Source organism: Podarcis liolepis, assembly GCF_965112155.1.
Source record: "Podarcis liolepis genome assembly, chromosome: 8".
NCBI classification, from domain to species: Eukaryota; Metazoa; Chordata; class Lepidosauria; order Squamata; family Lacertidae; genus Podarcis; species Podarcis liolepis.
The window spans coordinates 16,101,107-16,118,294 of NC_139560.1; the positions used below are offsets into that span (position 1 = coordinate 16,101,107).

The 17,188-nt window shown below is 44.7% G+C and overlaps 1 protein-coding gene across 6 annotated transcripts in view; it reads left to right on the forward strand.

The window, feature by feature from the left end:
• ENPP2 (ectonucleotide pyrophosphatase/phosphodiesterase 2) overlaps positions 1 to 17,188 on the forward strand; it is an 82,811-nt gene that overhangs the window by 37,394 nt on the left and 28,229 nt on the right. For 3 of the 6 annotated variants that reach the window (XM_083516622.1, XM_083516621.1, XM_083516624.1), the window contains 7 exons: positions 542 to 639; positions 1,369 to 1,448; positions 3,085 to 3,204; positions 5,910 to 5,965; positions 8,830 to 8,895; positions 9,983 to 10,055; positions 16,893 to 17,045. In XM_083516622.1, coding sequence (XP_083372748.1) covers positions 542 to 639; positions 1,369 to 1,448; positions 3,085 to 3,204; positions 5,910 to 5,965; positions 8,830 to 8,895; positions 9,983 to 10,055; positions 16,893 to 17,045 — 646 coding nt within the window. The remainder of the gene's footprint in view (positions 1 to 541; positions 640 to 1,368; positions 1,449 to 3,084; positions 3,205 to 5,909; positions 5,966 to 8,829; positions 8,896 to 9,982; positions 10,056 to 16,892; positions 17,046 to 17,188) is intronic. The other 3 variants (XM_083516625.1, XM_083516623.1, XM_083516626.1) reach the window with 1 other exon arrangement.

The window sequence follows — 17,188 nt, forward strand, 5'->3', positions numbered from 1 at the left end:
TATAGGGTTGTATTCAACTAAGTCCTACTTTTAGTAGACCCTCTGAAATCACTGTTTTACACTGTAAATCTACCCTGTGATCGTCAGGAGAAGGGCAGTATATAAGTTTAATAAATAAAAATAATGAATCTAAGTCGTGTTTATTAACCTCAATGTGTTGGCTCTGAGTCGAACCAGCAGTGAATACTACCCATATATTATAAACTTATAACAACACCATCTTCTGATGACAATGGGACTAAGTTTCCCTGTGGATTTTTAACGAAAGATAACTTATCTGCATGGAAACACAAAGGTAACAAATAAATTTTAAAAATAATTATAAGATGATGCCTTGTTTATTTATATAACTCAAATGAGTGAAGGGCATGTGTGCCTGGGATTTTTGGCTCTGCTCATGCATAAAAGTTGTCCTAGGTCACTTTGACACAAGGTGAAGTTGTCCTGAAACCACAAAGAAGAGACTTTCTTTCCCAATTTGTTTTGCCACATCTTTACTCCAGCTTTTAAGTTCATTAGTAACATGCTTTGCCTCCCACAGTTTTGTTCGCCCCCCATTGATAATATTTTCGGTCGATGGCTTCCGTGCATCGTACATGAAGAAAGGCGACAAAGTGATGCGCAACATTGAAAAACTAAGTAAGTGCATGTGCTTTGTTGGGACAAAAGCCCTTTTTTGTCTCTGTCCCTTCTTAAACTGCAATTTAAAATGTATTTAGTAAGCTCTACTGAACAGAGATAAGCTGGAGACTGGAGACTAGTGACTGGGAGCGGTTGCCGAGACCACATAACAGCGGTCTTGAAAGACCTACATTGGCTCCCAGTACGTTTCCGAGAACAATTCAAAGTGTTGGTGCTGACCTTTAAAGCCCTAAATGGCCTCTGTCCAGTATATCTGAAGGAGTGTCTCCACCCCCATCATTCTGCCCGGACACTGAGGTCCAGTGCCAAGGGCCTTCTGGCAGTTTCCTTGTTGCAAGAAGTCAAGTTACAGGGAACCAGGCTGAGGGCCTTCTAGGTAGTGGCACCCGCCCTGTGGAATACCCTCCCATCAGATGTCAAAGAGAACAACAACTACCAGACTTTTAGAAGACATCTGAAGGCAGCCCTGTTTAGGGAAGCTTTTAATGTTTGATGCATTGCTGTATTTTAATATTTTGTTGGAAGCCTCCCAGAGTGGCTGGGGAAGTCCAGCCAGATGGGAAGGGTATAAATAATAAATTAATATTATTATGATAAACATGTGCAGGATTGCACAGTTAGTGCAGCGAAACACCATGTTTCATGATTGACTTTAATGGCATCTGCTGTATGGAAACATCACCGCACCGATCTATATTAAAACCACACCACAAACTTCATTTTCAGGGTCCTGTGGGACACATGCGCCATATATGAGGCCTGTCTACCCTACAAAAACCTTCCCTAACTTGTATACCCTGGCGACGGTAAGTTTTGCTGCTGGTTTTATGAGTATATAGGAAACCTCCTGCTTTTCTGTATATATCAAATGAGTGGTGGTTGGTGACGAGGAAAGCATCTGAGATATGTTGTTGTCCTGCTTTGATGCGGGGAAGGGAATGGTCACCGAGCCTAAGGGCAGATTTGCATATACCTGTGTCATGTGAAAAAGACCATGGTTAGGGCTCAAACAACATGAACGATTTTGCATCCAGGAAGGCTCAAGTGAGAAGCTGGCATTTAACCTGTTGAGCTTCGTGAGAGTATAAAAAACTTTTGACCTGAGCTATCCTCCCCTCTAGCAGGCATTTGACCATCCGTATTTGCTATCAGTTTAGAAGTGAATTGGGTTCATGCCCTTCTACATACTTGGACTTGTTGGTACCCGTCATAGGTGTTGCTAAATTTAAAAGGAGAAATTTCACACACACACACTGAAAAAAAAACACTCCAGCTCTCTGTCAACTTCCAGGATCTGTTTGATTTCAGTCTTACGGATCACTGAGAGTAAAGAGATTAGAGTAACTAATCTTATTGTCTGGAGAAGGAACTTCAGGAATCACCTTGGACTCCAAAGCAAAACTCCACTCTTTGCTCCATTTTGGGGGGTGGGGTGGGGTGGGGGGCAAGGCCAAGCTACTTCTCAACTACAGCTATGCTTAAATGTTGAGTAGAGTTTGCTATGAGCAGCACGCTGTCTTCCATACTAGGGAAGAGGTGGTGTAAAGTGGGGTCTGGAGGAACTGGGTTCTGAAAAATTGTGAGTCTGGAAATGGAAGTCTGTGGTTGAGCCATGGATTGTTAAAGGCACCCATTTCTTTTAAAGGGGAACAATGAAATTGGGGGAGCATAATAGTTAACAGTGTTCTGGAGGTAAGATTATGACTGTGGAGGAGGCATGCCATGAGGTTAAACTCACTTCGAAAGCACTCTTGTTCAGAATTCACAGCTCGCCCCTCTCCATTACTCTTTTGCACGTGGAAGGAAAAGGGTTTGAGGGATCCACTGCCAGCTTCAAATGGTATTACAAGACTTCCATTCTAGACTGGCTGGAAGTCAGTTAGTGATTAGGGATACAGCTGGCAATATTGCATATAACTAGATTTGGACTTTGTTAGGGCAGCAATCAAGTAACCATTAACTGCATTATCTCTCCTGCTCTTTCTTAACTCTTGGGCCGTGTCCTGATTCCTGTGTTGCTTACACTGGTGTATACCCACATAATCAGTGATGGGGAAAGCACTAGTGTTGGGGAAACCCAACAGAAAAGAGCTTTTAAGTTCTCTGTCTTGCTTGGGAGGCAAGGCCCCCTTGGCGTGCCAGCTCTGGAAGGCTAGGGATGCTCGCACTGTATTTGAGTATATACATTTTGCATAAATGTGTCACCCCCAGAACAAAACCCCCATGTAAGATGTGATTGTACTGTATTGCACAAGATTAGTCAGCAGATTAGCATAGTGAGATGGAGGCCTTAACTTGGAAGACCAGTTTTTAGCACTTCAACAGAAAAATAGAAGTCTTCCCACGCACTATGATTTCCACTGAAACTGCTATCCCCCCCATTATAAGGTCATATTGAATAGTTAATAATCTGTTTTATTTTTCAACATTTCCAACACAAAGGGCCTCTATCCTGAATCCCATGGAATCATTGGCAATTCAATGTACGATCCTGTATTTGATGCTGCTTTCAGCCTGCGAGGCCGAGAAAAATTCAATCACAGGTGGTGGGGAGGTCAACCGGTAAGTTTCTGTTTTGTTTGCCTTAGCGAAAGTGAATCAATAAAAATAATGGACATTTTGTGTGTGTGGTATTAAATCTTCTGGCTTTCATGTTGGCATGATTGGGGCCAGCTATGTCAAAAATTAGTCATGACTCGGCTCCAGTGGGAGCTGGGGATAATGTCACTTTGGTTTTGAGTGAGACTTTGTCGTGGCTAACTTCTAGCCGGATCAGGGTTGCTGGATTGGTTATGCAGAAAAGCCTATTAAGGGAAGTCCTTGCTGAAAATTGGTTCTGATACTGCTAAATATAAAGGTAAAGGTAAAGGGCCCCCTGACCATTAGGTCCAGTCGTGGCCGACTCTGGGGTTGCGGTGCTCATCTCGCTTTATTGGCTGAGGGAGCTGGTGTACAGCTTCCGGGTCATGTGGCCAGCATGACTAAGCCGCTTCTGGCAAACCAGAGCAGCACATGGAAACACCGTTTACCTTCCCGCCAGAGTGGTACCTATTTATCGACTTGCACTTTGACGTGCTTTCGAACTGCTAGGTGGGCAGGAGCTGGGACCGAGCAACGGGAGCTTACCCCGCCGTGGGGATTCGAACCGCTGACCTTCTGATCAGCAAGCCCTAGGCTCTGTGGTTTAACCCACAGCGCCACCCACATCCCTTCACTGCTAAATATAGCTTTAGCAAAAGGCTGGGATGCCCATCATAATGATACTCTGGTTTAAAATTTGGTTTAAATGCTCTTTAATTATTTTTAGAAATACGGTGGACGCTCGGGTTGCAAACGTGATCCTTGCGGGATGCACGTTTGCAACCCGCAGTGTCCGCAACCCGCAGTTGTGCATGTGAGGGTTGCGATTCAGCACTTAGGCGCAAAGCGCGATTTAATGCTTCCGCGCGTGCACAACTGCCGAAACCCGGAAGTAACCTGTCCCAGTACTTATGGATTTCGGTGGTCCGCAGCCTGAAAATACGCAACCTGAAGTGTCTGTAACCCGAGGTATGACTGTATCCCTGTGGCAGTATGTTTCTTTAGCTATAAAATGCAGTCCCCACCCTCCTTCATTTTAACACTTAACAATAGAACTTGGACGGAAGCAGCTGGTTACAGCCCTTCTAATGCCAATTCCACCTGGCAACGCCAAGAGTGCTATGGGTCAAAAGCTTTTTGAATAATTTAAGACACCACCATGGCAGTATCCTGCTCGTGTAAACAGAGCCTTATTAGAAACATCAAAAAGGTGTTTTACACTTTCAAAAAGTGAAAGCAAATGCAAGGGACCCGTTCACCCGGGGAGATTGATCTATGGTTCTTGTTAGTACAGTGTCCAAAAGGAACATGGTGCTCCTACAGGCAACAAGGCAAAAGGAAGCATTTTTCTTGTGCAGTGTTCCCAGAGATGACATTGAGCTCCTATTGAGTCTCTGGTTGCTCCCATGGCCCAGCCCTACCGTTAGGCAAACGTCAGGCAGCAGAAAAGATTCAACCGCAATTCTGATTGGCTTCCGTATGTGGGATCAGGAGTCATTGTATCCTTGGCCTTCAGCAGCAAAATACAGTGGTACCTCGAGTTACAGACACTGCAGGTTACAGACGCTTCAGGTTATAGACTTTGCTAACCCAGAAATAGTACCTCGGGTTAAGAACTTTGCTTCATGATGAAAACAGAAATCGCGTGGCGGTGGCATGGCAGCAGCGGGAGGCCTCATTAGCTAAAGTGGTACGTCAGGTTAAGAACAGTTTCAGGTTAAGAACGGATCTCAGGAACGAATTAAGTGCTTAACCCGAGGTACCACTGTACTGGCTGTGGCTGGAGGTGCTGTGTTTTTTGCCAGGCTCCCAAGAGGGGTCCTTAAGATGCTTTGAAGCTGAACCTTCTAACTTAGAATTGCAAGCTGGGGGTTTAACTGGGCAGCAACTGCTAATGGGTAGATCACAGAGGATAAATGGTTGATGATAGTCTCAACCACTGTGCGCAGCCCAGTGCCACACCTCTGTCCTATAATATTGTTCCACTGCAAGAGATATTTTTTCCTCTATGTTTTTCATCCCTGCGTAGGTGGCATGTGGGTGTTAAGGACTGTACAATGTTCAACACAGACCAAGGCTGCAAATCTCTTGCAGAGTCCGGTCACATGATAATTCAGAACATGAGATGGTATAGAGCCTTCATGTGGTGGTCCTCAGCCTGTGTGGTGATCTTAGCTTGTGCCCAGTGATGAAAATGCCATTCCACAATCTGTGTTAAAAGCTGAATTCTTTGCATGACAGTGAATACTCACATATGCAACCGGCTTGCTGTTGTGAGCCTGAGAGCTAACATTGTACTTCAGATGTTCAGTGTGTGTGTGTGTGTGTGTGTGTGTGTGTGTGAACATTATACCGGTGACTTCAGAGATTGAAATTTTCAGCCTCCGGAAAAAGGCGCCAACTTGCACAATCAGGATTTTACCTCTGTTCTCCTTTTAATTTTTTCCCAGTTATTAAATAACCGTGACCCTGATTCTCTAACCTGTTAATCAAGGAAACTATTCAGATTTCTGCTGCTAGCCCGGTTGGATGCAAATGCTCAAATTCTAATCTGTAGAACTGGAAGCCAATGTTTGGGGCTGAGGGTTGGGGAAAGTTTTATTTATGACATTTTGTTTTAATAAATGTACCGTCATGTAGCCGACGGTCTGCAGCTCTTTGTAATCGCCTTATATTTTCCTAATTAGATATGGATTACGGCTGCCAAGCAAGGGGTGAGAGCTGGTTCATTCTTTTGGTCTACGTAAGTATACCCGCTCAAAACAGAATTAGTAACTTAACCGCAATAAACAAGAACTGGGAAGCAAATGCCACAGAAATAGACAGGTCTTAATTTCTAAGGAAGGATAGAATCGGGCTAGAAAATGTCCCTGCCTTCATCTCTTGAGAGCTTTCAATTCAGGCAACATCTGTTTTCCAATTTGCCCACCACTGATACATGTGATGAAGTGTTTTGGAAAAGCACTGTATAAATAACTATTAACTAAGAACCAATGTAGAGGATACACTAGAAAGATAAAGTAAAAAATCAAGTGAGGAGGGGAATGCAATCTGCGTGGCCTTCCAGATGTTTCACTGCAGTGGTCAGGCATTATGGACATTGTAGCCCACCATATCTGGAAAACCTGTTGCCTACCCCTGCTTTACACCATTGACACTTCAGAAGTTACTGGTAAATAATAATAATAATAATAATAATTAATAATAATAAATAAATTTATTTATATCCCGCCCTGCCAGCTGAAGCCGGGTTCAGAGAGGCTAAAAACAGTAAAATGATAAAACATTCTAAAATCATTTCATTATAAAATTAATTCCAATCAGATTAAAGGCAACCGTTGGGCTAGGGTTCTGTGAGGATTGCTGAAGGAGGGAGTCAGGCTGTGCCCTGGCCAAAGGCCTGGTGGAACAGCTCTGTCTTGCAGGCCCTTCGGAAAGATGTCAAGTCCCACAGGGCCCTAGTCCCTTGTAACAGAGCGTTTCACCAGATCGGGGCCACAGCCGAAAAAGCCCTGGCTCTAGTTGAGGCCAGCCTAACTTCTCTGTGGCCTGGGACCTTCAAGATGTTTTTGTTTGAAGACCGTAAGTTCCTTTGTGGGACATACCAGGAGAGGCAGTCCCGTAGATACGAGGGTCCTAGGCCGTATAGGGCTTTGAAGGTTAAAACCTTAAACCTTTGAAGGTTAAACCTTAAACCTGATCCTGTACTCCACCGAGAGCCAGTGCAGCTGGAGTAGATGGTGGAGGCTCTATCTGTGGGACTAAACCCACCTACGATAACCCCAAAAGTTATTGTGCTTTTCCTTAGCAACTTGGTGTACAGAATAGCATTAAAGTAGGATGAAAGTAACCTGCTGAAATTGGGTCAGAACAGATAGAAAAGTCCCATTTATTATTTTAACATTAACGGCAAATGTCTGTTTCTAGCTTAATGCTTCCAAGGTGGTTTTAACATAGGCAGGGGAGCCAGGGATCCTCCAGGCATTTACTGAGCTATAGCTGCCTTCAGCCCAGACCATTGGTCATGCTGACTAAGGCTGATGGGAATTGAGAGTCCCAGCAACATCTGGAGAGCTGCAGGTTCCCCATCTGCATAGTCAAGGCGCATAAGGTGCACTGCTGGCTGGTGGGGATGTGGCAGTGTAAATATGACACAGGAGACCATTGGATGGGTCAAATTAGGATGCAAGTTTATTGACGACAGGTGTAAGCCAGTTTGGCATAAGGCATTGGGTAAGGATCTGCCCTCAACCAGCCTGCCTGCTGGTTTCACCCAGGTTGAGTTGGACCTGGCTTGACGGCTACCCCTAGGCATGGATCAAGTGGGGCATCCCTGACAGTGTTGTCTGGTGCTATGGCCCATTGGCCTTGGTGTGGGCACCCAGACAGTTCTACCCCTTCCAGGACCCTTTTAGCAGGGTACCCAGCTGTTTAAAGGCTGTCTTAATTGCCCAAGTCTTGACGTTTGCTCTGGGGCAGGCGAAAAGTTGCAGAAGGGCCCATTTGTCTGCAGGAAATATTCCTCCCTGGTGGCGCTGTCTTTGGCATATGTGCCACCGGGGTGCAAAGATCTGCCCAGCCCCCCTGTTGTGAATGACAAGCGCCGCTACTGGCACGGCGCATCTTTGGTAAATGAGCACACAAAGTCGAAAGTTCTTTAGTGAAACAGCAGGTACAGTGGTACCTCTGGTTGCGAACGGAATCCGTTCCAGAGGCCCGTTCACAACGTGAAAAGAGTGCAATCCGCAGCGCCGCGTCTGTGCACACGCGGGTTGCGATTCGCCGCTTCTGCACATGCGCGTGACGTCATTTTGCACGCCTGTGCATGCGCGAGCAGCAAAACCTGAAAGTAACCCTTTCTGGTACTTCCGGGTCGCTGAAAGAACATAACATGAAGCAAACGTAACATGAGCTATGACTGTATACATTTCGGTAATACCTAGGTATATATGTATTTTGTTTTTCTATTATGTATTATTTCATAACAGTCCCCCCCCCGAATTCGGTGCCTGGGTGCCCTGCACCCCTTGCCCCCCCCGGGTAAAGATGGCCCTGCTCCCTGGCTTTCAATAGGGTGACCAAAAAATCCATAGTAAGCTTCATGCCACCTCAGCCCACGTACCATTGGGCTGAAACACATGGGTGGGAGGGCAGGTTACCCACCGACAATCAGGTACATGCTGGGCACTGGGCACCACTCCCCTTTACTGCCCCGGCCTCTGCCCTTTGCCCACCCCCCAGCTCCCTCCTGATTGGCCAAGAGGGTGGCCCAGATTCATGTGGCTGGACAAAGAGGCCAAGCCTCCTCTGACTAACCGCATGGACCCCTCCTTCCCCAATTCTCAGGCCCAAGCTGCACTGGGCAGCAAATAGGAGCCACCCCCTAAGCAACGGTAAGCCTATTCTATCATTTAACAGGCTTTGTTATGGGAGAACCATAGCCATGATTATTAGCAGCAGTGTCTATGTGCTCTCAACGTGAACCACAGTATAGAACTCAAGCATAGCACACCCATGCTTTGCGAGAGTTTTGCGTGTGAATACGGGCCAAAAATAAAATAAAATTGTGCAGCTGTTTCTTACTCAGTTTGCTCTGTTCTGTTCTAGTATGATCCCTCACGAGCGCAGAATATTAACAATCCTGCAATGGCTAACCCTGCCAGACAATGAAAGGTAAGTCATATTTTCTTTTCCCTTCTAAGTGTGGCTGAATGCCAGCGTTGCCAATATTCTCTGTAGATCACAAGCTTTGATCCACTGTGTTGCCCCTTGTTGACCAGCCCATGACGTGAATGCCCTGTTATTGTGGACGTGGAGGCTCTTGTTATTAATGACATGGGCTAGGGTCGGTTGGCACAGAGTGTCTGTGTGTTTGAAATGCTGTTTCGTCTAATGTGGCTTAATGAGTGTTGCACCCTGTGATTTGGGCCGATGTCAAGATTTTTAATTGTGTTGCTGAGTACACACAGCTCTAGACACTGCCAGCGGACACAGTCTTTGGCTGTTGTTGTTGTTGTCCCTTTCTCCCGACCTCCGTTACACAACTGTGGAATGTTTCTTCCTAAGTCTTGGCTCAGCACCTCTCAGCATCCCTTCTAATATTTTTAATGAAGTTGCGGTACAACGAAGGGCTTAATCGGACTGTGGAAAACTTGCGACAGAGTTGCAGTCCTCTTGTTTCTCTACTTCTGAAGGCAAGCTTTGTTTGAAAGGGTTGGTGTGAGCTAACCTGCTATGGGAAAACTGTTCAGACAACAATTCTCTTTTCTTTTAATAACATTTTATTGATTTTCCAAAAATAACAACAACAACAACAATACAAAAACAAAACAAATTGACTTCCCTCTAATCCCTTCCTTGGTTCTATTATTTATCAACATACTGCATGTCTATTGTTAAATTTTAACCTATCCATTCATAACAAAATTACAAGTAATCTTAAAACCCTGCTAATTGTATTAACCTGTGTACATTGCTTCTGTAAATATGCAATAAACATCTTCCATTCTTCCTTAAATTCATTGTTGTCTCTTCCTCTTAGTTTCATAGTCAATTTTGCCATTTCAGCATATTCCATCAATTTAACTTGCCAATCTTATTTTGATGGGACACCTTATTCTTCCCAATGTTGTGCTAATAAGGTCCGTGCAGCCGTTGTTGCATACATAAACAAGTTCTTTTGTGATTTTGATAGGTCCGCTCCTATAATACCCAATAAGAAAGCTTCTGGTTTTTAAAAACATTTTTCTTTTCTTTTCAGGCCTTACGCTTATGCGTTCTACTCTGAGCAACCAGATATCGCTGGCCACAGATATGGCCCCTTTAGCTCTGAGGTTAGTATAGTTCCTCTTCCGTAAATAGCATGGCTCTGAGCTCAGTGCTTTGCCAATACTCCAGAGTTGGGGGAGCCTGTTTCTCTCCAGATGTTGCTACACTCCATCCTCCTTGGTCATTGGCTAGTTGGAGGCCATGAACATCTGGAGGGCCGCAACTTCCTTACAATTTGCATTACAGCAAAAGCCATAGAAAGGCTAACCTTTGACTGAATTGTGTCTGTTGGAAGCTGATGGTTTAATCTGCACATCTGTCTCTGGAAAATAGAAAAGCTATATATGTAAAAGGGCAGGAAAACAATCCTGAGAACTTCCAGCTCTAAGAAGTCCTTCCTGGAGTGTCATAAAATCATAGACGTGTGGCTTTAGGCAGGAGCAAAATTTATCATTGACAGGCCACCTCTTGGATATATTCAAAGTTAAACAGTTTTAAAGAGCAGTGTGTGGAAAACAGCATTTCTTGTGGTTAGGTTATGTTTTCTGCTATATAATAACTATAGCAGTTAATGCTATAGCAGCTCTCTGAGGTTCCCTCCATTTCATTTTTAAGGAAATGGCTTTGCTTCATTTTTGCATTTGGCAGATGTGTACCTAATAATCAGGCCCATTTTAATTGTTAATAAAGAACATCACTCAATAGATAGAATCAGTAAGTTGGCCAGAAATATCGGTGCTCCTGATGAGCAACTAGATGTTTAAAAATGCAGCGCAACCCTCTTTTAGATTGCGTTTCTGGAAACCCCCTCTCTGACCGCAATCCACAGAACCACTCAGCTAGCTCCAGCGATGGGTTTCTGTGTGTTTCGAATGACTGCTTTCCTTTGCATGTCAAACCGCTTGTGAAATTTAGAGTTTCACAAGTGCTTTGATATAACAGGGTCTCTTTAAACGATAATGACGCTCGCTGTTTCCTACAGTGCTTTGAATCAATTTTCTCACTGCTAGTCACAGTGAGGGCTTTGCTCCAGGTGGCAGAATGAGGGTGGGAAATTTGTACACTGCCACCACAATTTACCACTCTGGAAGTGCCAAATTAAGATACGATCACCTAGCAGGTAGGTGGGGGACGGGAGATGGGCCTTCTCTGCCTAAGACAATAGAGGGATCCTGGCAGACACAGCAGACAGTGTTGGATTAGATAGACCAGTGGCATAAGATAGCTTCCTGTTTTCCTGTGGCTGTGAGTCTCAGGGGATGAGAGCCTTGTTCTGAAGTATAGAATACCTTTACATTTTTTATGCCATGCTCTCAGGAGATGGGTGGTGTCCTGATTAATGCACAATCTTGATTGGGTGACACCAACTCCAACCAAAATGTGTGGAACCCTGCATATATCAGCCCACAGGTGGCACTGTGGGTTAAACCACAGAACCTAGGACTTGCTGATCAGAAGGTCAGCGGTTCGAATCCCCGTGACGGGATGAGCTCCCGTTGATCGGTCCCTGCTCCTGCCAACCTAGCAGTTCAAAAGCACATCAAGTGCAAATAGATAAATAGGTACCGCTCTGGCGGGAAGGTAAACAGCGTTTCCGTGCGCTGCTCTGGTTTGCCAGAAGCGGCTTAGTCATGCTGGCCACATGACCCGGAAGCTGTATGCCGGCTCCCTCGGCCAATAAAGCGAGATGAGCGCCACAACCCCAGAGTCGGCCACGACTGGACCTAATGGTCATGGGTCCCTTTACCTTTACCTTTACAGGCAATTAAAGTAGCAGAGGGTCAAACCTAGACGTGACACTCGAGATCAATCATGGAAATGCCCCCCTTCATCTTTCTTTTACAGGCAGCCCCCCATTTACATGGGGGTTATGCTCCAAGGCACCACACGTTTAAGTGAAATTGTGTATATTTGAAACACCATTGGAAAAGCCTGCAAACACCCTGTTGTGCCCCTTCACCACCCCTTTTTGTGATGCTTCCAGGTTTGGTGTGATGCATTTGTGTGCAGTTGCGCACATATTGAACACGCTTAAATGAGGAGTTGCCTGTATTTACAAGCAAAGTTTGTGAAGGCTTCATATTGAGAGAGGGGTTTAACCTTTCACATGCTTCCACCACCCCCATTTAATCACCCCCCCAAAAACATGCTGCTACTTTCCTTGTTGGTTGTTTGTTTGTTTGTGTATGTGAGAGAGAGAGGGAGGGAGGGAGGGAGGGAGGGAGGGAGGGAGAAGACAGGTCCCCAGATCTCCCATATCGCTCTAAGTTTGGCCTGAATTTTCTAAATGAATATTTCAAGAAGTCAGTACAGCTGTGTACGCTGCACAGATGTCAAGATTTACTAGGGGCAGGATGTTTTTCCCCCTCTTTTACAAAAGGGATAGGAAGCATTTAATGTTTCTCCTTTTTCAGGTTTTTTTGTTTTTTTTAAAGAGTTGTGAATGTCTCATAAATCAGCTGGAAGGAAGACCTCATTGGGGACCCCTCAGGGTTGCTTGCTTAGCAATCATAGTAGTTTGGCTATTGCATGCAAACCGCTTTCTCCCCACCCCCAACACTTCCTTTGTACAGAGCTGGCTGCTCTTTAAACATTTGGAACAGATCTGGGCCTTTTCTGTCCATATGGTGTTTGAGCAGCACATTAGAGCTTGGAGGCAAACGTTAGAGGGATGGAAATCATGTGTTCAGCTTTTAACCTGCCTACGGATTCGGGGTAATCGTAAAGAGAGACTCAAACAATTATGTAAAACTTCTCCTCCTAATCCAACATTTCCCAACCTATTGTGCTCCGGGTCCTATTCGACTCCTATTCGCTTTATCCTTGCGCTGGCTGTGGTGGGAGCTAGAGTACAAAACAGCTGGAAAGGCCCCATCTTGGAGGAAGCCCACCTAACCAAGTGACACGTCATGTATTCTCTGCTTAATAAAGGACACAGCTGTTCTGTGACGTTTCAGCCTCTGACTCATTGTGTGCGAGAGGTATTGGGGGGTACATTAGACCCCACTTTAAGTGATTGCAGGTGGAAACTGTTGCATGCAATATATTGGTTGTAAAGGATCTCTCGTGCCTAGTAAAAACAGTTAACACAATAGCTGCATTGTGTTCACGCTGCAGTTATATAAGAAGCTGGTGAAATTTCAGTATGTATTTGACCCCAGTGTTGCTCCTGTATATTTACACAATTTGTTGAAGATATTGGGGTTGTGTGTGACAGTGCAGAACAGATAATATAGTAGATCATTGATCATAGAGTTGGAAGGATCCTGAGGATCATCTAGTCCAACCCCTGCAATGCAGGAATATTTTGCTTCATGTGGGGTTTGAACCCACAGCCCTGAAATTACCTAGGTCTCATGCTCTCCCAATTGAGCTATCCCTCACAATGCCATTAGGGAGTTTTGAGTTTTGGAAACACATACAAGCAGGGTTGGGGCAATTAATCTATTTCTGACCCATTTCATTCTTGCATGTGTTCATTTCATGATTATGTTTTGACCATTTTGGCATTAATCACTGGTCTTTGTTTTGTTTTGTTACGTTTAGAAAGGCATGGGTTGAGGCACACACATTTCAAACTTATTTCTGCATGCACATTTTTGGGGACTTTCTTCAGCAGAGAACTGCATTGGAGAAGTGTGAAGTCAGTAGCATCAATACATTCTGATCTGCGTGTTACAGTCTGGAAGGTGTGGATTGGGTCCGTTTGCCTCAATATTCAGACGGAAAGAAGTTATCCTTCATCAATACATGCAACACACTGGGCTCCAAGAGATTCTTGTTGCTTGGCTGAAGGAGATAGCTCAGTGGGTAAAGCATGAGACCCTTAATATCAGGGTCATGGGTTTGAGCTTCACATGGGGCAAAATACTCCTCCATTGCAGGGGGTTGGACTGTATGAACCCTGTGGTCCGTCCCAACTCTACGGTTCTAGCAATCAGTGCAATACCTGCTTTAGACTGATGCCTTCATTACGATACTGGCTTTCCAGTACAGATTTTACTCATAGGAAGATCCAAACTGCTTGGCTTTAAAACTGTGGCGGGATCATATCTCACTAGTGCTAAACCAGAGTCATCAACTCTCTGCGAATTTCTGAGCTCAAGTTCAAAGTGCTTGAAGGGGAAGATTTAGGGCTGTGTGAATGGTGCACACTGGGCACTGAGTTGAGGGGGAGCAGTCTCAATGCCCAGAAAGCAAGGCGCTGGGCTTTGGGAAGGAGGCGTGAGGACTCTGACAGCTCTCTAGAATAGCAGCATGCAGAGAGTAAATTCCTCCCTTGTGGTTGAGTTCACTGGTAATCCAAGAGGTAAGTCTTGGGGATGTGAGGAAGTGGTATCTTTGTCCTAGAACTCCAGGCTTGGTACTGCATAGCCCCTAGTGATCCTGCTGGACCCCAGCCATCAGTACTGGGTTGCCAGTTGCCACATGGCTTGTAGATGACAAGGCCCAATGAATTAGTGTGCCAGAAACAGAATTGATGCAGAGGATGCACGACCGGTTCTTCCAGAGTATTTTTTTAAGCAATTGATCTGAACTGAGACCCCAGTGAGGGGAAATGTTGAGAGATCTGGTCCCGGATCTCTTTTGTTTGCTTAGCTGTACCCTTGAAAAAACCCTCCATCATCTGAGAAGCATCCCCAAACCACATGCTTGCCTTTTCCATCACAACCGTTATATTTGCATGTAACACTAAACCGTGGTTTAGTGTTACACACACAGTTGGGAAGGAGCTGCCGTGGACCTTGAGCTAGCACACTTCTGACCCTGTTCTCCTTGCATGTATCCAAGCGGAGGACTTTGGCAGAGTGGCTTAAAACTAATTCTGACCAGCTTTCACACAATTCATCGGCAAACCATGGTTTATGAAGCGGGTTCGTTTAACTAACCAGAGCTTGTTGTAAACCAGAGCCAAGATTCATGGAAAGTGAAATTAAGCTGCCAGAAGTTGAAGTTCTGGCTATCTAGCAGGAGGAGGCGGGACGGGAACATAGCCATAATGTTGTCTACTGTTGTGGGAAGTTATCCTTTGAGATAGACCCTTGGCTGATCAGATTCTGCCTCCTTTGTGTGTGTGATCCTATAACTCTTAATGACAAAGCTAGAGATCTTATGCATCCATCTTTCACCCCTTGTACTGATAGTCCTTGTTCTTCCTCTTTTGAAGTGATGCCCTGGCTGGTTAATAGAGACTTGGCTTTCTTCCTAGCTCTAACTTCTTTGGAAAGAGAAGCTATCACTTTGCGAATGTATGTACAAAATGCGCGGTCTACTAGGTGAGCTGCGAACCGGACAGCAAACTCATGTGCTTACAGACTGTTCTGCTGCCCCTCTAACATGCTACCCTGGGATGGCAATTCTGATTTATTCAGAACCACTTGGTGGCCCAGTTTAAAGCTCTGGCTGTGCTTCTTTTAGAAAGAGCGAGTAAACTATGAGAATCCTTCCTTTCCTCCCTCCTCTGCTCCTCTCTTCATCAAGACTGCACGAAGCTTGAACTCTTCCTCCTCTTCTATATATATATATATATATTAAAAAGAAACTCTGAAGTTGCTTTTTGAAGAGAGACAAATGGAATTGGATTAGCATCTCCCTTCCAGCTGCTTGCCTGGGAAGCAATGAAACAGCATGGCAGATGGTAACACTGTTTTTCCTTCCAAGAATGCGGGTCTGCGACTGAAACAACAAAGACGGCGGATGGCTAAGCGGATAGGAACAAACGGCGTTGTAAATCACTGCCGAGTCTGAACCTCCTTCGCTGCGTTTCCTTTCTTCATCTTTTTTTATTTTTTAAAATGAGCTGCACTGCACTATCTCCCTGTATGTGTCATCTTGCACTCTTCTGAGAAGCTGATCCTAAAAGATGCCAGAAACTCTCATTGGAGTAGTCAATTGGAGTTGCATGCCATGTGGCTTCTTTTAAAGATCAATTTAAAGTCGTCTCGGACAACTGCGCATTGCTTGCCTCTGAGGCTGTTCTTTCCCCCCAAATGGTTTTCTCCCTCTTCTTAACGCAATGGACCATTCACTGTTACCTCCAGTCTCCGGCATCTATCTTTAGGCCCTTTCTCAACAGGTGCCACGGTGATTTTGCCCAGCAACAAAAATAAGTCCAATGTTGATGAAAACTACCTGGCTAAAAACAAAATGGTACCCTACAGGTGGCAACTGTGGGATTACATCTCATTCAGAAATATGTGTGGGGTTGGTGTGTTTTTTTACAGAAAAGATCAATATTTACAGAAAAGATCAATAGTGTAGTGCTACTTCCTGCCAAGAATATTGTGCCTTCTGGTTTTTTAAAAATAACAATAAGAATTGGGCATGCATCTTGGCGCATGGAACATATAGATACAGACTAGCATGCTGGCCACATGGAAATAAAATGTGAATCATTTTTGTGGCCTCTTATACATTAGGCTCACATTTTGTGGATTATCAATATTTTAAGGCATAAACGCATTAAAAAATCTGATGAAATCAAATTTTAGAGCATAAAATGGGGCCCTTTATGAACACAGAAAGCTGTTTACTTAGACTATAGCTCTACACTGACTGAAAGTGGCTCTCCAGAGTTTCAGACAGGACAGGAGTCTTTTCATGCCAGGGATTGAACTTGGAACCTTCTGCCTTCAAAGCATTGAGCCACAGCCCTTTTCCCACTAGAAAATAAACCTCTGCTTCAGGGAATTGTTGTTTCTGGTGGGCTCTAGTTCTATTCTTATAAATAACTGACTGAAGTAACTTCGCCCTGACTTGACCTCTGAACTACCTCTGGTGGCCTTAACCAAGACTTGGTGTGCTGATTCCTAAATCTGCTGCTGGCACAGGTGGTTTTAACCATCTGGTGTTAGCCGAGATGAGCTTTTTCTGAGTCCAGGCATCTCTCTCGGCCAGTACAGGAGAGTAGTTTTGGCTCACCTCTTACTCCATCTAAAAGACCTAAGAGAAAGATCACTCCCAAGAGGAGACAGAAAAGACGTGTTGACTCTTCCAAGAAAAGAAGGAAAGCGCCAAGAGCGGAACAATACTCTGCGGAATCCCGTCGGAACAAAGTAAGTTTACAAAATTGACACGCGCCAAATTCTGAAGCTCTTGTCTGATTCTCTCTTTTTTCAACTTTGAGATTCTCATCTTCAGAGTGGAACTTCCATTGCGACCATCTTGAAAATATGTCAACAGACTGCTACTGTTTAAT